This window comes from Petromyzon marinus, chromosome 42, assembly GCF_048934315.1.
Source record: "Petromyzon marinus isolate PM22_M1 ecotype Great Lakes invasive population chromosome 42, UKy_Petmar_22M1.pri1.0, whole genome shotgun sequence".
In the NCBI taxonomy this organism is placed as follows: domain Eukaryota; kingdom Metazoa; phylum Chordata; class Hyperoartia; order Petromyzontiformes; family Petromyzontidae; genus Petromyzon; species Petromyzon marinus.
The window spans coordinates 13,549,435-13,568,752 of record NC_133708.1 but is presented as its reverse complement, the minus strand read 5'-3'; the positions used below and the strand labels follow the sequence as shown (position 1 = coordinate 13,568,752).

At 53.3% G+C, this 19,318-nt stretch overlaps 3 protein-coding genes across 3 annotated transcripts in view; 2 read left to right on the top strand and 1 right to left on the bottom strand.

The window, feature by feature from the left end:
- The first annotated feature begins 31 nt into the window (after nucleotides 1–31).
- Nucleotides 32–3,171, top strand: LSM3 (LSM3 homolog, U6 small nuclear RNA and mRNA degradation associated). Its single transcript, XM_032969793.2, has 4 exons — nucleotides 32–145; nucleotides 894–1,004; nucleotides 2,325–2,420; nucleotides 2,563–3,171. The coding sequence occupies exons 1-4, from the start codon at nucleotides 125–127 to the stop codon at nucleotides 2,641–2,643; spliced, it is 309 nt and encodes a 102-aa protein (XP_032825684.1). The 5' UTR covers nucleotides 32–124; the 3' UTR covers nucleotides 2,644–3,171.
- Nucleotides 3,172–5,082: 1,911 nt separating this feature from the next.
- On the top strand, nucleotides 5,083–12,811 carry MUSTN1 (musculoskeletal, embryonic nuclear protein 1). The gene is made up of 3 exons (XM_032969796.2): nucleotides 5,083–5,293; nucleotides 6,472–6,601; nucleotides 11,225–12,811. Exons 1-3 carry the CDS (start codon nucleotides 5,285–5,287, stop codon nucleotides 11,323–11,325), a joined length of 240 nt encoding a protein of 79 aa, XP_032825687.1. The 5' UTR covers nucleotides 5,083–5,284; the 3' UTR covers nucleotides 11,326–12,811.
- Nucleotides 12,812–13,477: 666 nt separating this feature from the next.
- ITIH5 (inter-alpha-trypsin inhibitor heavy chain 5) overlaps nucleotides 13,478–19,318 on the bottom strand; it is a 32,311-nt gene continuing 26,470 nt past the window's right edge. Inside the window, exons 12-17 of the mRNA XM_076073634.1 lie at nucleotides 18,301–18,868; nucleotides 17,733–17,840; nucleotides 16,861–16,977; nucleotides 16,199–16,453; nucleotides 15,319–15,441; nucleotides 13,478–14,686 (exon numbers count right to left, since the gene is read on the bottom strand). Of these exons, the coding sequence (XP_075929749.1) occupies nucleotides 14,190–14,686; nucleotides 15,319–15,441; nucleotides 16,199–16,453; nucleotides 16,861–16,977; nucleotides 17,733–17,840; nucleotides 18,301–18,868 (1,668 nt within the window). The 3' untranslated portion in view covers nucleotides 13,478–14,189. The remainder of the gene's footprint in view (nucleotides 14,687–15,318; nucleotides 15,442–16,198; nucleotides 16,454–16,860; nucleotides 16,978–17,732; nucleotides 17,841–18,300; nucleotides 18,869–19,318) is intronic.

Here is a 19,318-nt window from a genome sequence, read left to right as displayed (position 1 = left end):
CGGGGGGCGTGGTCATACGGAAGGGGGCGGGCCATTAAAAAGGAGGCGGAGTCTACAGGGAGGGGGCGACGCCGGGTCGTGGGTCAAAGGGCGTCACGCCGCGGTCACGTGGCTTGGCGGGAAGATGGCGGACGACGTGGAGGCGGTGAGCGGAAAGCGGCACTCAGAGCGGAGCGGCGGGAAACGGAGCGAGGGAGAGGCAGAGAGAGAGAGGCAGAGAGAGTGAAGGAGCGTGCGGTGGGGAGAGAGCACAGGGCCGGAGAGCAGCGACGGGGAACCTAACGCACGCGGGCAGAGCCGTCCCTAGAATACAGCGAATCGGGGCGACTGGCCCGGGCCCCGCGCTTTGGGGCGCCCACAGTGCGATCTGCCCGGGACCCCGCACCCTACGGATGGCCCTGCACGCGGGACACACGCGACCGGCTCCGTGTTGTGGGGGTGGGGGGGAACCGGGGAAGCCCGTGATTGAACCCCGGCTCGGCGCTGCTTTGTAACACACGAGGGGGTGACACTCGGAACTTCCATCTCCTGGTTCACACCTCACTGCAGCCCCACGCCTGCAACCCAGCCGACAGACCTACAAAGCAGACCGGAGAGAGAGGCAGAGAGCATTGGAGAGCGAGCCGGTGGGAGAGATAAGGACATCGTATACCAGAGGGGGAAGAGTACAGATGTAATAACCCAGTTCGCCTGTGCAATCGAGGCAATTTTTATGTGTCTGGGTTTATTTCTTCTCCTGGTTGAATAAAATATGCAACAACATACCGTAGCAAAGAAGCAGGGGAGAGTGCAGGTGGGAGAGACGGTACAGCAGAGCGGAGAGAGAGCCCTGAGCGCCACCGGTGGCCCATGTAGTAACAAAGCGCGTGACCCCTGCCCCCGCATCCCCACAGCCCCAAACGGGAAACACGGTGGAGGAGCCTCTGGATCTCATCCGCCTGAGTCTGGACGAGCGAATCTACGTGAAGATGCGCAACGAGCGGGAGCTGCGCGGCCGCCTCCACGTGCGTCGACTCATTCGTTCCCCACAAAGGGTCCACGCCCGGCCTCGCGCCTGTTTCTCGCCGCGTTCTCACAGGGCTGCTCGTAATTGTAAATTATTAACACTTTAGGAGAGCCGCACTGAAGTCTCAAGACTTTTTCAGGAGGGTCTCTTAAACATTTTCGCAGGAGGGAGCAATGATTATTGTTGTTTCCCAATTAGGTTATTTGCGAGGTTTTTCATATTTGCACAATGATGCCAGTGGCGTCACGGGATCTCTCACGGCTGCTTTGAAGCAGAAAATGCGGAATATTTATAGTTAATATGCAGAAGATGCGGAGTATTGTTTGGTTAATATACCCCTCAGTATTAACTAGAGCCGCCTGCCAGATTGAAGCGGCGAACCTCTGAAACAAGCGGCGTAGTGCCACCTCTGGGCCGTGTCAACATCCCTCAATGAGGAAACCCACGGATATGAGAGCATAACACTTAAAGCTCATCATTAGACCTCCTTTGCCAGTACCAAAATATAATAAGGTTTTTCCCCTTTTTTCTGGCAACAAAACAAACCTTTTTACAAGGATTCATGTCTGTATTAACCACTATACCTGTAGTCAAAATGCAAACAAAAAAATACTATATTATATGCATTGTCCTTGAAACTGATTGGTCCACACCAACGGACGGCTTTCTTTTGAGCCTCGACCCAATTGGTGCTTGACCAGATGACGCCAAAAGGCATACTGGTCAAGCACCAATTGGGTCGAGGCTCAAAAGAAAGCCGTCCCTTGGTGTGGACCAATCAGTTTCAAGGACAATGCATATATTATAGTATTTTTTTGTTTGCATTTTGACTGCAGGTATTGTGGTTAATGCAGACATGAATCCTTGTAAAAAGGTTTCAGTTTTGTTGCCAGAAAAAAGGGGAAAAACCCTATTATTACTTAAAGCTCAGTTAAATATATTCCCCTGATAGGCTCAGTAAATGCTACTGGACATCTATGAAAAAGAGCTTAATAGCTCGCTCATCGTATTCCTCCAGTATAAATAAATTATTCTGAAATGTTTTTTTGCGGGCTGAGCTCATTGCTGTACTGTCATCCCCAGCCAACCTCACAGCCTTACAACACCGGGCATGCCTCCGGTGGTCATCCATTCAGATCCGAACCTGTGTCAGGCCTGCTTGTCTTATACCTGACAAGATCGGTAACATTCACGGCCGTTTGGTCACATGCTTTTCCTTGGGGAGAGCGAGAGTGTCCTCCTCAGAGTCAATCATGATGTAGAAGTGGAGTAGTAAACTCTTAATGGCAAGCCGTTTTTGTGCGCTCTTGCCTCCCAGGCCTACGACCAGCACTTGAACATGATCCTGGGTGACGTGGAGGAGACGGTGACGACCGTGGAGATAGACGAAGAGACCTACGAGGAGATTTACAAGGTAGAGACGCGACAGTGCAGTGCCCTAGCATTGGCGGCACCGGTGTGACTTCGTAATTTGATCCCTGTATCATTCTGACCCCGGGTGGGATGGGGGATCGTGTCCGTTCGCTCACCACGTTCTGTCGCGTTTACCCTCGCAGTCCACCAAGCGGAACATCCCGATGCTGTTCGTGCGAGGCGACGGGGTCATTCTGGTGGCGCCGCCCCTGCGTGTGGGCTGACGAGGGCAGCTGAGGACAGGGAATGGTCATGGTGGTGGCAACACCAGCGCTATGCATCGGCAACAAGTTTTCCTGGTCTGTGGCTGGAAATGCTAAAGTCGTGCCTAATGCCACGGAATTCCAGCCATCGACGTCATCACATCGAGATGGGCGATCGTTTTTGTTTTATTTTCATTCGTTGTGGAGCGAGTGTCTCTGTTGAAAGCTTGTTTTTTTATAAAAAAAAATGTTCACATGAAAAAGCAAATAAAAGAGGACTGCGCAGCTCTGGGATTTACCACCGTTGTAAACGTTATTTTTAAATGGTTTCACTCCCACAAAATTCCAAGTTGACCACCGTTTCAGTGAAGTTTATTTTGTTTATAACCAGGTGAGAACCTGAGACCAAGGGTGAGTCTCGTGTCCAAGTGTGGTCTGGGTCATTGAAGGTGGGCACTGTTAAGACGTTTTTTTTTTACTATTTATTTTTTTACAATGACATCGTTGGGAATGTATTGAAAAATAAAGGCAACGCAACACAATTTGAAACATTTGATAATGGAATAATTATTGTTTGCGAACTTAATTTACACCACGCACACGTCTTCTTCAGCCGCAAGGTATGAAGCCTGCAGGTGGCGCTATTTAATTGTCTTGCCACCACAGTCCGATGATTATCCAGTATTGTGCACATAAGGCCAGCAGTGAATAGACCATGGCACATGACGATGTGGCCCAGTCTCGCTCTGACAAGACCTTCCATGGTGCATGGCTCCTGCAGGAGCCGACCAGGCCAGGATATGCCCCATGGTCTGTTGTTACAGCCCTTTTTTCAATCCACTGTTAGATGATTTCCCTCCACACCGTACCGGTCATGAGGGTTATTTGACCATTGAACCCGACCGAGTTCGATGCCCACTCACGACCAATAACAGTGGCGAATACTTAAACCGTTACTGGGCCTCCCCGAGGTCGACTGAGACTTAAACGAAAACCAGGTGCGATGTCGGCTTTCATTGGCCCTTGCTAACAGCACTTGCCTCAACAGCCTGTTCAAGACTTTACGGGTGATCTTGGTCTTTGTCTGCATTCTTGCACCGACTGAGCTCATGTCCATCACCGACTGGGCCACTGATCAAAGTTTCCCGTGTGTGTGTGGGCAAGTCGGGTTGGGTCCAGAGGTCAGGAGATCTAAGCTCTTGTCCTCACCTATTGCTGCCACTGTTGGTGCAGCTGCCTGTGGGATGATACGTGATGATGAGTGATCCTGACGATGATGAGTGTTTATGGTCGCCAATGTTCGCGGATGAGTCTCCATTCGCTGAGAGACATTTGGATCACTAAATTAGCAGACGGAAAATAAATTCAATAAAGTGCAGGAATAGAAATCTCGGGGAAAACAACTGCGTCACAGGTTAAATCGAACATTTCACAAACATCAATGGACGGTGAATAATATATTCCCTTGACTTAAAGCTTTCGTGACGGGAAGAATTCCTATTCTTTGGGTATTTCGGTAAAGTCACGTAGATAGGTTTACAGAAAATAACAAAAATTAGGACGTTTTGATCGCAACACAAGCGGTCATCCTGATGTGAACCTATCTACGTTACTTTACCGAAAGACCCAAAGAATAATGTATTCCCTGCGGTGCGTATCAAACATTAGCACTGAGGAGACAAAGGCGGGCGGGCGTGGTGCTGGCCGACCCTAATAGGTGCTCGCTAACAGCACTTGCCCCAACAGTCTGTGAAAGACTACACGGGGGATCTCTGTCTTTATTTCTGTTCCACGTGGCATATACAGCTGCGATTCAAAGTCAGTCTCGGCGCTTTGTTACTACGAAGACAAAGATCCCCCGTATAGCCTTAACATACCGTTTGGGGCAAGTGCTGTTAGCGAGCACCTATGAAGGCCGTAACGGCTCACGAGGGGGTGGGTGGCCACCACCACGCCCGCCCGGCCGCCTTTGTCTCCCCAGTGGCGTTGTTTACACACCGTACCATTTGCTCATTCGAGGCTGAGTAGACCTAGGGGAGGCCCAGCACCGGCTCAGATATGCATCACCGATGTTGACCGTGAGCGAGAATGGAACTCGGGTGGGACCCCAATGGGACACGCGCCCAAACACAAGAAAAGTTTAACGATCGCCAAGTTACGGGGCTGTTTACCAATCATCGGGCTTGGGCAGCGTGTAATCACGTACGCGATATATTAATATATTCATGAGCGCAGCAGTTTGGCGAACGTGGTAAGACACACCGCGGTTGGGCCACGAGAAGTTGGTGGTGAAGCACACGGGGATAGGGGGGAATCCTACTGATAATTAATGAATAACATCAGCCAACACCACCACCAACACCATCCTCCCGCTGCCCACATCGCTCCGGCAATGGCTATAAATAGCCAGGCGAGATGGATTAGTCTGCGGGACGGGGTGGGGAGGGTTATGGTGATAATCAGTCCATTTTCGTCGGTCTCAGTCAGCCGCTAAGTTTAGCCTCTCTCTGTAAACAATAAAAAGCCAGTGGCTGGGGTCCCCTTACCTCGGCTACATCTTGAGCGGAGACCCCAGCAGCAGCAGAGAGTTGAGAGAGAGCTGTCTCATCCAGCAGTGTCCGCCGTCCTCGGTTGAAGAAGAGAAGAAGAGGAGAGAGGAACCATGCAGCAGGTAGAGTGAGAGAGACAGAGAGTGACAGAGTGGCACCGTGCGTGTTTGATTCGTGTGGTGCCGAGACGCAGTGGTGTGGTGTGTGAGCGGTGGCGCAGCGGAACCCAACCACCACAGTTGGATTCCCGCTCACGGCCAACATCAGTGATCGTGATTATATGAACTGGTCCTGGGTCTCCCCTAGGTCGACTCAGCCTCAAACGAGTTTGTGGTGTGGTGTGAAAAAAACATTGCCTCTAGGGAGACAAAGGCGGCTGGGCGTGGTGCTGACCACCCAGCCCTTCGTGTGCCGTTCCGGTCTTCGTAGGTGCTCGCTAACAGCACTTGCCCTAACAGTCTGTGAAGGCTACACGGGGGCATCTTTGTATAAATGCACCCAGCCTGGCACAAGTGATGCGGTGACGTCACCGTCAAATGTCTGCTGTTGTAATATGAAACTCATGAGCATGCGCTTCTTGTGATGTGAATATGTAATGCTTAACTGCGATGTCAATATATCGGCACGATATAAACTATTGTTGTTCAAATAGTTTATGGGAATTTAATGACGATGATGCTGAAAGTGTAATGATGAAGTGCAGTTTGAATGGGAACAACAACAAGTCCCATCGGGAGGTCGCGTGCAGTGGGGTTAAGAAGTGTCGCGACTCCCACCTCTTCCAAGAGTTTCTGGCCAACACATTAAGAGGAGGCCAAGCCAGAGAATACCACCCTCGAAATAAAGGCGACTCTCTTATAGCTGCCTCTGGTGGAGGCCATTATATATTAATTTAGTCGTTTGCCGATCGATATTTGTATTTGATACAACCGACACTTTGCTCTGAATGAATCAGGAGTGTTTTTCCCATCGAGTAAAGCCCGGTGAGCTAAGAAGCTCTTCTGCAAGGGCCACTCGGCCGGCAGTTAACATCAAATGCATTCCGCAATTACAGATTTTAAAACACAAACTTAATTATAACAATGTTGAAATAAGAAATTACGTGAAAAAAAATATCCACCAGAGCAAATACATTGATGGGGTATTTTTTATTGTTATTAAGTATTATTAATGTTAGGCCCTATATATATAAAAAAAGTTTAAACATTCCAGGAGCGCCCTTTGCAAAACGTTCCAGATCTGCCTCTGGCGTGAGCACACACTTGCAGGGCCGCACCTTTACCCACACCTCGCCCTGCAGGAACCCTCGGTGGTGGTGAAGAAGAAGAAGAGACCCGTGGTGAAGGAGGAGGACCTCAAGGGGGCGAGGAATCGCCTCGGAAAGAACGCGGAGCCTCGGCAGATGACCTACCGAGTGATGGCCGAGTGCGGTGAGTGGGGGGAACGACGACTTCGCGTCGGCATTGCCGCCATCGGCGTCGTCATTGGTCGTGATCCGCCCGCTGCTTGATGAGGTTACTCTTCCGATGGTCTCACCGGCGCGTTTGACGGTGACTCCGTGCCGAGCAGGCAGCGGCGTTCGCCCGTTCGTTTGTTTGCAGAGGATTGCGGTTCGAGACACCCCCGCCCCCCGCGGCCGCCCGGGTTAACACTGCGTCGATCGTTGTTCACCGAAACTTTTGCGACTGCCATGCGCCGTCTGCTTCACAGCGGACGTTAAAGATCCCCGGCATGCGCTGCCATGCGTGCCGGCGTCACGGTAGAAAATTTCCCAAATGTTATCAATTACAGTACAGTACTCACAAATGACTAATTGATCGGGGGGGGGGGGGGTGGAAGCCACAAAGCAACATCACCATCGCCCCCCCCCCCCCCGCTGGTGCGTTCGCCTTGTGCCGAACAGAGACAGCTGCCACCGGAGGTACCCCCTGCGGCAGGGATGCCTCGGGATGATGTAACTGCTGCGTGGGAGGCACGGTGTCAATATTGAGTGGCGATGAAGGCTCCCGGAATACGAGTTGATTTCATCGCTCCATCTCCTACCTGGTGGGCGTCTTCTCAGGCGGGTTCCCTCCGTTTGGCTTTTGGGGAGCATTTTTTTGGCAAAATCGTTCTTTTCTTTAATTATTGTAAAAAGCCAAGTTCCAGTCAAATGGCGCTATTCGCGTCGTGAATACAAACGTGTTATCATGTTCAAGGCTGCGATAACTCATTCAGTGAACAGGTGCCACTGGGTCAAACCACCGCTGCACCCCAGCCCCACCAACCCCAAACATAGAGCGGTTATTTTGGGTCTGAATACAGCTGCAGCTGTGATTGTGGGCAGACAGAGAGACAGCTGTGGCCCATGTCATCCACGTAGTCCTGTCTCTCTGTCCCTCTCCCTGTGTCTCACTCGCAACAATAATACACTCCGTTTTCTCGAGCGCAATTCGCACAAAGCCTCAAAGTACACTTTACACAAAGCTCAAGTTAAGTGGGGGAGAACGCCTGTGTACGAAGAGGTGATTTTTAAGGCGAGATTTAAAAAGTGTAACAGACTCAAGATTCTCAAATGGACCGAGGAGGGAAGGAAACTCCACAGTCGTGGAGTCTGGCTGCGAACAAAAAACTTCCTTCCGTGCAACAAAGGCTGGTCTTTGGAAATCACAATGAGTCGATCAGAATCAGCAGATACAAATTTTCGCAGGGGAATATTAAACTCAAGCAGATCAGTGAGATATTTAGGAGCCAGTTCACGCAAGGCCTTAAAAGTGGGAATCCTGAAGTCGATTCCGTTACTGTCCAGGGAGCCAGCGCATGGAGGAAAGACTATCGGAGTCGCATGGTCTCGCGATGTCGACCATCGAAGACGATGCACGCCCTCACTGCTTTGCAGATGCTGCGTGGTAGAGGTCGGCTGCCGTGTAGTTCAGAAGTCCAAGCACTGAGCTGGCTCTGCTGGGAGAACCTAGGGCTCGGATCTGAGTTTCAGCCGCAACCATATTGATTAAACCGGGTCCTCAAATGTCGATGGTCTCAGCCCGATCACTCATGACGTACTTCGTCTCTGTGAGTGTACAGGTCTCTATGTAGTTTAATAGGTCTCTATGTGAGTCTATGGGTCTTTATGTGAGTGGTTGGTGACTGGGCTTAGACCATCAAACTCGCAACACTTGAGAACCGGGCTTCGTTACAACTCTGTCTATGCGAGTTTAAAGGTCTCTATGCAAGTCGTTGGGTCTCTATGTGAGCGTATGGATTTCTATGTAAGTCTGTGGGTCTCTATGTGAGTATATGGATAGCTCTGTATAGGAAAGGTAAACAAATCACTAAAACATTCAAATAAAACTAAACTATTTTTTATTTTACCAGGTAAGGTCCACTTAGCTATTTGCTTATTTTTTCAGAAGCGGCCTGGCCACAAATGATAGCTCATTGAAGTGGCTTATCACGTGGAGAAGCCGGTTTCATCACATGCAGCCCAAACCTGGATCAAACTCTGGATCTTGTTGATGCCTGCTCAGCAATCTGACCTCCTACCCACCCGTTAAAAACATCCAAATATGCCAACCAATCAAATCCCTCCGAAATTTTATTTTTACCCAGCTATCGTTTAAAGTAAAAAAAAAAAAAAACAGTATTTATTTATTTTTATCTGTGGAATTTTGACTAAAAGCTTGTTCCGTGTGCTGTTATTATTGAAAATGACTCGTAACATTCAAAAAAGCCATCTCCCTTGCGATGTCATTTTATAAGGGGCTCTGGAAATGCCACGGATGCCGTGTAAACACAAAACCCCCAAAACCCTTCGCCATAATGGGCATGGAAACACACGAAGGAGGGGAAACAAGACACATGGCCACAGTAATAGCCACATATGGCCTCGGACCCACAGAGAGAGAGGGCCCAATAAGGACTCGGGTACTGGTTCAGAGACGGAATGGAGACACCCAGCAGATTTACGATGCAGACCCCAGATGATACTGGGTGGCCCAAAAGTCAGGACACACACACACGTGGTTATTATACAAATCAGTGGATCCCAACTTTCACTGCAGCCTGCACCCCTTTGGTTCTCAATCGTTACAACATGTATCATGTTAATACATACATAGATGTGTGCTTAGTTTGTGTTTCGATGATTTACCTTCTAAAAAAATCTGGCCATGTCTCGCACCCCCAGAAAGGGCATCTCGCACCCCCAGAAAGGGCATCTCACACCCCCAGAGAGGGCATCTCGCACCCCCAGAAAGGGCATCTTGCGCCCCCAGAGAGGGCATCTCGCACCCCCAGAAAGGGCATCTCGCGCCCCCAGAGAGGGCCTCTCGCACCTCCAGAAAGGGGCATCTGGCACCCCCAGAAAGGGCATCTCTCACCCCAAGATGCACCCCAGGCTAAGAACCGCTGATATAGATTGAAAACTCATTTCTTTAGCACTGCTTTTTGTGTTTAGTTTGTTGTTCTTCCCCCGCATCTCCGATTTGTACGGTTGGCTATGTACGATGCGAAATAAGTTCAACATACACGTATTTATTTAAACATTTGCATTAAAACATGTTAATAGTTTCTTCTTTAAGTTAATATTTTATCTCATCTATTATTGTTACTACCTATTTTACTCCTCCCTTTTCAGGTGCCATTTAAGCATGGAAAGAGCATTGACTGAATTGGGACGATAAATAATTGGACAAATGTTCAAAGATTGCACCTGTAATCTTAAAAATGTCCTACATTCATTTCAAGATAATTAATGCATCACCCATTAAAGTTAATGGAAGACAGTTTGAACATTTGTAAAAAAGTAATAATCCTATGTGATTTGTTAAAATAAATATAACCCTGTGTTCTGACTTTTGGGCCATCCTCTATTTTCCATTAGTGGCTCTGCCCCCAGGGTTATTTGTGCTATAAAATGTCTTTGCCTTGAACCCCGGGCCTACCTTGCAAGAGAGGTAATTTGTCTCAAAGGCTTTTCACCCGGTTATACGTAAGATAGATAAGCGATCTTTATTTAAAACCAAAATACATCGGCACACGAGACGTTTCCTTCACACACCTCTCTCTCTCCACAGTAAAAACATCACAAAGTATTTCTGGCACAACCCATACAAGCCTTACGGCCTTCTGGGAGTGCATCATTCAACAGCATTGATTCAAGACAAGAAATACCTCTCATCAGCAGCAGCAGAGTCAGGCTCGCTTGAATCAATGTTGGTGTTTGTAGGCAAGGACCAGTTTCGACCCTCAAGTGTCTCATCAGCAGCAGTCAGGCTCGCTTGAATCAATGCTGGTGAGCTGCCGATCTTACAACCAGATCAACCAGATCAGAGGACATTGATGGATGAGGACCTGGCTAAAACGCTTTACGGGAGGATGGGGGTGAGGCAGCGATTCACACATTGTGTGCTATGAACCTTGCTGACCCGAGTTCTATTCCGGGCCCGTGGCTAACTTGAGCGATGAGCGACATCCGAAGCGAGGCTGCGCCTCCCGCCAGGGTGACTCAGCCTGCGACTTGAGGAGCCCGTTCACGCGTGCCCGTCCGCCAAAGGTGCACACACACAGTAAGTCTTCGTTTAACGTGTTAAATGCGTTCCTGAACAGTGCCGCGTCAAGCAAAAAAACCCTGAAGGGAAAACATTTCTCCATAAATAATGTAATGATAAAGTTTGGCGACATACGATGTACATACGCACACGCACACTGAGATGGCGGGACAAATAGCTGAGGGCACGCCACCGCGTCGCCATATTGTTACTATATCGTACCATGCAGCTCCAGATAGTAGTTCGTCGTCGACCGCTAAGCAAGCGCATTATAACGGGGCGCGTTATAATGGGGCGCGTTGTTCTGGGTCGTAACGGTTGTGCAAAAAGTGTTCCCTCGGGGCAGAACCGCGTTATAGCAACGACGCGGAGTAACGTGAATGCCGCCGCGCATTCAGCGTAATTGTAAGTGGTGTTCCCATTTAGGGAGAACTCCCCACACGTCCCACACGACCCCCTCACACGAGCTGAGCGGCGAATGATTTTGTTTCCCTGGGCGTCTGTGCTCCCGTTGTCTTTTTGCAGAGAAAGCTGGGATGGCCGCACCGTCCGTGTTCAGCGGAGCTCGCACAGGCAAGGAGACGGTGTTCACACCGCCGCCGCCATCCAGCAGCGACAGCCAGTAGGCCCTCGACCTGACAGCCAATAGGCCCTTGACCTGACAGCCAGTAGACCCTCGACCTGACAGCCAGTAGGCCCTCCACCCGACAGCCAGTAGGCCCTTGACCTGACAGCCAGTAGACCCTTCACCTGACAGCCAGTAGGCCCTCCACCTGGCAGCCAGTAGGCCCTCCACGTGACAGCCAGTAGGCCCTCCACGTGACAGCCAGTAGGCCCTCCACCTGGCAGCCAGTAGGCCCTCCACGTGACAGCCAGTAGGCCCTCGACCTGACAGCCAGTAGGCCCTCGACCTGACAGCCAGTAGGTCCTCGACCTGACAGCCAGTAGGCCCTCGACCTGACAGCCAGTAGACCCTCGACCTGACAGCCAGTAGGCCCTCGACCTGACAGCCAGTAGGCCCTCCACCTGGCAGCCAGTAGGCCCTCCACGTGACAGCCAGTAGGCCCTCGACCTGACAGCCAGTAGGCCCTCGACCTGACAGCCAGTAGGCCCTCGACCTGACAGCCAGTAGGCCCTCCACGTGACAGCCAGTAGGCCCTCCACCTGACAGCCAGTAGACCCTCGACCTGACAGCCAGTAGGCCCTCGACCTGACAGCCAGTAGGCCCTCGACCTGACAGCCAGTAGGCCCTTCACCTGACAGCCAGTAGGCCCTCCACCTGGCAGCCAGTAGGCCCTCCACCTGACAGCCAGAAGACTCTCAACCACCATCGTGCTGCCAAACCCCAAATGGTTTCAAATGGTGTGGCGGCCCTCACACCGATGATGTCTGATCGGCGACTGTGACCCCCCTCCCCCCCTCTGAAAATTAGTGAAGAACACTGCGCTAGTCTTTAGTGCGATGCGAGTTTTAGATTATTGTACTGTACTGCGGTTTTAATTCGTAAAATTATATACGGATGGCTACGTCTTAAAAAATGTTTAAGTAGCATTTGTAGTTTATGCCGTGTGCGTGTATTTTTTTTTTAAACGAAACCGTAGCGTTTAGTTGCGCGAGACCGGTGATGGAACGCCAGCCAAAGGAGGGATCGCACCATAGAGCATGACCGCCACGGAGACGGAAGGATGGCAACGGTTTTTTGTGAACGCCTTCATCCAGCAGTGGATCGAGCATGGCTCATGATGTTGATAATATAGAGGCCTTCACGCAGCGGGGGATGATAGATCGTACCTCAACGGTGTTGGGGAGACCACGCAAGAGTGGATAGAGCAAGGCTAGTGATGTTGATGATGATGGTGGTAGGTGATGGTTAGTGTTGACAGATTATTATTGCTGGGTAGATTCCACGCTTGTATCGGTGGGGCCCTGCATGTACTGTCGTTGAAACCGATAGGAACTTTTAAGTAGAAACGTCTAAGTAGGAGGTAAATACAGAATACGTGTGTAGAGGGGAGAACGGGGCTTGTGGTTCTTACGTTTGAGAAATGTGACCGGTAAATCGGGAATAAAGTGTCGTCAACAACAAAAAAGTTGAAAACGATGCAACCCAAACCTTGTATGATTTGTTTTCCTTCGGAGATGTGAGCTTTCAAAGACCCCTACACAAATACTTGGTGCGAAGTGCAAACATCCACACCACCCCCCCCCCCCCCCCCCCCGCAGGTGCCATGTCAGCCTCGAAAGGTGCTTGGTAACAGCACTTTTCCCGACAGTATGTTAAGGCTATACGGGGGATCTTTATCTTTAAACTGCCAGAGGACAGACAACAGAGCGGCCTGGCTTTCATTTGGCTAAGAAAGTGGAAAATCTGACATCATCACGGGAATATTTTCAAAGGCTTTTTTTTAGTTTCCAAGGGTCTGATCACAAAACCCCAACCCCCCAGGGCAGTTCCAAGGAGCCCCGGAGGCGGCTCGGAGGAGCCCCGGGGGCGGCTCGGAGGAGCCCCGGGGGCGGCTCGGAGGAGCCCCGGGGGCGGCTCGGAGGAGCCCCGGGGGCGGCTCGGAGGAGCCCCGGGGGCGGCTCGGAGGAGCCCCGGGGGCGGCTCGGAGGAGCCCCGGGGGCGGCTGAGAGGAGCCCCGGGGTGTCTCGTGGACTTCAGCTCCGGTTGGCAAAGTGACGTTCGCTGAGCGAGCTGCTAGCAGCCTGCGCTGGTGTCGAACGACACATTCACCACGGAGGAGCGCGCGCGCGTGAGAAAGAGACGTAAACACAGAGTATTTGTACCATTCATTTATATTCCCTTGCAAAGAATACAATACAACCCACAAATTACAAATATAGAATTTAAATCTCACATGAGCACCCAAATCTACATTCATCTCCAAACAAAAACACATCCCACACCCATTGTTTTCGCACAGGTATGTTTTGACCAGTCGGTCGATCGGCAGGTCACGTCGTGGTGGGGCAAAGTGTGGGTAGCTCCCACCTCTCTCCGAGATGTACTGGCCTACGTGGAATAATCGGTTAAAAATGCCCTCTCGAGGGGCTGTCTATAGCCCCCTCGAGTGGAGAGGGCCCTTCCGCCAGCAGTGGCACGAGCGACCGATTGCAGGGCTGAACCTTTACCTTATTTAACCAATCTTCATTCATATAGCCATTTGACAAACAGGGTTAACAATATGCTTCCAAAAATATACACCTGCTTGGTATTGGAAATCCAGGCCCTGGGCTTGAACCCAGGCCTTCAGCAATGTTAGCTCGGTGCTTTAACATGGCCGTCATGAACTCCACTGAAGAAACACCCAACCCCTGGACTTTAGCCAACCTCCAATTAGCACAGTTGGCTACGTATGGTGGGAAAGCAGTTCAACATACGTACATAAAACCGATACTAATCGGAGGTGTGGGGGAAGGAAAACAAAACTAAACACAAAAGGCAGTTCTCAAGAAATACGTTTTCAATGTAGATTTAAAAGAACCTACATCAGGCAAAATTCCCATCGTCTTCACCGTAATCTTCACCGTAACCTTCACCACAATCACCGTCGCCGCCGGAGCGGAAGTCGTAGAGGTCGCGGGCGACGTAGTCGGCGTAGCAGCCCTCGACGAGGCCGCGCGCGTTGCTCCGCGCGAACCAGCAGGCCACGTCGCGCGGTCCCCCGCTGCCGTGCGTCCGGCGGACCCTCGCCGTCACCGGCAGGCGCCGGCCGCCGATGTTTAGCGTCGCCGGCGACGCCGCACCGTCGGCCGGGACCGCCGGGGGGGCGTTCACCAAGAGTCCCGGCGCCGTAGCCGTGGCTCCCGCGCGTTCTTCCCGGTTCTCCTCTTCCGTCTCTGCCTTCTCTCCCTCCTCTTCTGTTTCATCCCGTTTGCCGGTGCCGGCCGCTGTTGTGGTGGCCCCCGCCACCACCGTCGCTGCAGCCGTTGCCGGTGCCGGGGTCTCCGCCACCACCACCGTGGCGCGAGCGTGGAGGAATTGTCCTGCCCAGACACCCAACGCAGAAATAAAAAAGGTGAAATCGACAGCGTGACATCGCATAACAGACCCGCTGGGGACAGGGGTACGGGCGGATGAGTGAACAGGTCGGATTTGTGCACTGTCGTGCACAAACAGCGAATTTCAGTTTAGTTTTATCTCAAGGCAAGAAGTTAGATCTCCCGGCATGGCAGTTAAAAGAGTGGTGGCAAGTTTCTCAAATCCCCACCCCACCCACCGCCCACCCACCACCTCGGTCCCCCCAGCATTGTTAACCGATCCCCCACCCCGGTTGGGCGATCGGTAGATCGCGATGCGGCGGGGTAAAGTGTGGGTAACTCCCAGCTCTTCCAAGACGTCCGGCCAGAGTGGGCCAATCGCCGTTTGAGAGAGCGCTCTCCCGCGCTGCCACGAGTGCAGGGCCCTTCTGCCGGCAGTGGCATGAGCGAGAAATTTCAGGGCTGCGCCTTTGCCCCCCTTTTTCATCGTCTAATCACGCGCAAGAAGAAGCGAGCGGCGTGCGGTAACGACGTTTGGTTCCCCGCTCCGAGACACGGAGAGCGGCTGACCCCTGGCGACCGCCCTCACCGCACAGCGACCCCACCCCCGGCAACCGCGTGACCCCGAGGTGACCTACCCAGCAGGCCGTGCGTGTGGGGCGACAGCGACCCCCCAGAGAGGATGTAGACACCCAGGTGGTCCCTCTGGAAGGACGCCGGACTCTTGTAGCGGTGCAGCTGAATGACGAACGTGATGTTACCTGCGGCACATTTGGAAAAGTCACGCACGGACCCCCCCCCCCCGCCCACCTGGGCATGGTGGGAGCGAGGAGTGGCAGCAGCTTGTTGCCAAGATTAGTCGGGGACAAGCAGGGTGTGTGGCCGGAACCGTCTGCTTCGAAATGCCCGGAAGTAACAGCAGTAGCAGCACCAGCAGCACCATTAGTATCAGCAGCACCACTAGTAGCAGCACCATTAGTATCATCAGCAGCACTAGCAGCAGCACTATTAGTATCAGCAGCAGCACCTGTAGCACCACTAGTAGCACCACCATTAGCATCAGCAGCACCTGTAGCAGCACTAGCAGCACCATTAGCATCAGCAGCAGCAGCACCATTAGTATCAGCAGCAGCACTAGCAGCAGCACCATTAGTATCAGCAGCAGCACCCTGTAGCACCACTATTAGTATCAGCAGCACCACTAGTAGCAGCACCATTAGTATCAGCAATAGCCTCTGTAGCACCACTATTAGTATCAGCAGCACCATTAGTATCAGCAGCAGCACCCTGTAGCACCACTATTAGTATCAGCAGCACCACTAGTAGCACCACCATTAGTATCAGCAGCAGCCCCTGTAGCACCACTAGTAGCACCACCATCAGCAGCCCCTGTAGCACCACTAGTAGCACCACCATCAGCAGCAGCAGCACCTGCAGCACCACTAGTAGCACCACCATCAGCAGCAGCAGCACCTGTAGCAGCACTGGCAGCAGCATCGAGAACGACGCCGTCCTCACCGAGGAGCGTCACCGTTACGCTGGTGCCGGCCACCACGGCGACCGTGAGCCCGTCCCGTCGCGCGCTCGCGCTGCGGTCGCACGGCAGCACCAGCCGCTCGGCGCCGTCCAGCACGACGCGCGTCGGCGTCACCAGCACGTAGGCCCGGCGCGGGCGCTCCGACACCAGCGCCACTGTGCCGAAGTACGTGCGGCGCCGCTTGCGGGAGCCCGGCGGAGCCGGAGAGCCCACGAGCTGCCCGTTCACCGTCACGCCTGGGCCGGGGAGGGAGGGGTGGGTGGATCAGGTGGAGAGATGCGTGCCGCGTGTGGGGAGCTACGGTCAAAAGTCGGTCAAAATTTCGCGAAAGATTAGTTGACATTTGATATTTTTTCTCAAACGGAAAGTGGCTGATGGAAATGGATTCATGTTCCCCCAAAAGTGCACTAAAAGACTGAACGACTGACCATAAGACAGAATGGCTGACCAACCGACGAGCAGAAATACAATCACACGAGGAGATAGACAGAGAGACAAGTCAGCAGACAGACACTATGACTGACCAAAAGACGAAGTGAAAGGCACACAGACTGACCGACCAGTAGACAGTCCAAAAGACAAGACGGATTAACTGAATGGCCGGCAGAGCGACAGAGAGGAGGGGCGTGGGTGGAGTGGATACCGGAGTGGTCGTGATCGTCCACCAGGCGCAGCACGTGGCCCGGCTCTCCGTCGATGTTGAAGCACACGGTGAGGGCGCTGCGTGGCAGCTCCACCACGAAGTGCGGGTCCCCGTCAGCTGCACCGCACGCACACAAGCACAGACACACGCACACAACAACAACCGCCATTCACCACTAAGTGGCGGTGACGTCACCACGACGCTTGTGCCAGGCCATGTGCACCTTGAGGCCACGTGGAGTGTCGAACGCCCGCTGGCAGGAGGTCACGGGGCAGACCCAGGTGCCACGGGTCGACTGACTGAGATGACTGAGATGACTGGCTGATGCACCACCTGTGCCCCCTACTGTGCCAACCTGCTGTGCTTTAGCCACCCGGCGCTCCGCTCGTTGTTGTGAGCGTCGCTCCTCCGCCCTCCGTTGTTGTTGGAGGGCGACTGCCTCCAACTGCCCAGTAGCATCCTTCACGAGCCTCCTCCACAGAGGCCGATCTTGACACCGCTGGTACCAGTCATCGGCAAGTCCACTCAGCTCCACGTCCTCCTGTACCACATCACTCCATCTCTTCTGTAGCCCGTGCCGCGCCCGTTTAGCCCCGTCGATCCGGCCGAACAAAAGCTGTTTCGGCATGCGGTGGCTGGGCATGCGGGCTACATGACCCAGCCATCGCAGCCTTCCCCGCCGGAGGAGCTCACCGCACACAAGCACAGACACACGCACACAAGCACAGACAGGCACGCAAGGACAGACGCATACGCGCACACACAAAGATACGCACACGCACGCGGACAGCAAAACTTCTCCCATCCCTCCGCCGGCACCCAATCCCAGCCAGCCCCCCACTGGTGGTTGCGGTAGCTGCGTCGTCGCGTACCCGACAACTTAGCCGACTTGGCGCCTGCTCGCGCACCGCTCTCCGCCGCCTCCTCCTCCTCCTCCTCGGTGGCGAGGTACGCCGCCGGCAGCGCTGCCAACGACACAGGTCAACCAGTCCGCCACCACCGCCGCAGCCACCATCACCACCACGCTCATTCATCATTGAGCCCTCCGCGCGGTCCCACCTCAAAGCAGGGGACCCCCCCCGTGGCAGCGGTCTCTGTGCGGCACACGGTGAAGGCAGCAGCAGCCTCCCAAGTGGGCGTTAGTCTGCCACTGGGGTGGGGGGTGGGGCGATGTTGCCATGTGGATTCCCGACGAAGTACTTTGCAAGAAGTTGGGCAGTGACGCCGGCACACGCTGGCCGACTACTCTTTGATGTCGCGAGATTTTGAACGCCCCCCCGCGCAGCAGACGGCACGCAGCAATTATGGTTAACACACCCGTGGTATTAACTAGGGAGGCTGCTGTGCTCAAACCGCAAACATCTGCCGTAAACTATTAAACACGACTTTTTTTTATTTGACCAGGTAAGGCCCACTGAGCTATGAAGCTCTTTCAGAGACACATCCTGGCCACAGACGATTGACCAATGAAATGGCTTATCACGTGGGCATTTATAGCAGCCAAACGCCCCACACCGAGCCACACGTGCGACGCGTCCCTCTTCACCCCCCTACCGAACTGCGTTCCGTCCAGCCCTCCATCATCCTCCGGTCCCTCCTCCGCCTCCTCTTCATCTTCCTCCTCATCTTTATCCTGCCCGTCGCCATCCCGGGTCCTCTCCTCGCCAGCACCTGCCTCGCCAGCCTTCTCGTGCTCCTCCCCCTCGTCATCCTCCTCCATCACGAGCGAGGTGACGGGCGTGAGGAAGTGGTGCTGGAGCGAGAGGTTGATCGCTCGCTGGGTAGCGTCGAGCGACGACCGTGGCAGCGCGGCCGCCCCCCCCGTGCCCGTCGTGGAGCTGTTGCCACGGCCGCCGCCACGCAGCGGCTCCCTCAGCCGCGTCTTAAGCAGCTCTTTGATGGTGAGGAAGGCCCAGAGGCGACGAGTCGGAGGCTCGCGCGCCTCCGCCTCCTCCTCCGTCCCGTTGCCGTGGCCGGTGCCGGTCCGGTCGCCCGACGCTGAAGGTTTCTGCGACAAGGAAGATACGGCGATGGGAATCGGGCGAGGTTCGCCCGACGGACTGCGGCCTCTCGGAGTAGGCGAGAGATTTTTATTTTGTGGTGGGTGGCCGGGTGGCACAGCGAGTAGGAAAGAGGTGCCCACTACTGCGGGGAAACAGAGGTCATTTAAGGGGTTTCAGAAGTGGTTCCCTGATACCCACTTCCGTTCTCTAACACGACTGCTCCGTGAGTGCCCCCGATTGGCAGAGAGAAACACAATCGAGTTATTCTCACTCTTTGGCCTCTTTTCAAAATGTAATTCCACTTGTGATATTGGAGTGAAGTAATGAGATGAAGATTGAATATACGACGTATCGTTAGTGTGCACATCGTTAGTGTGCACATTGTTAGTGTGCACACTCCCACGCTGCGATGTCCTGTGACTGCCGCCACTGCCGACGATGGTCCTGGGCTGTGG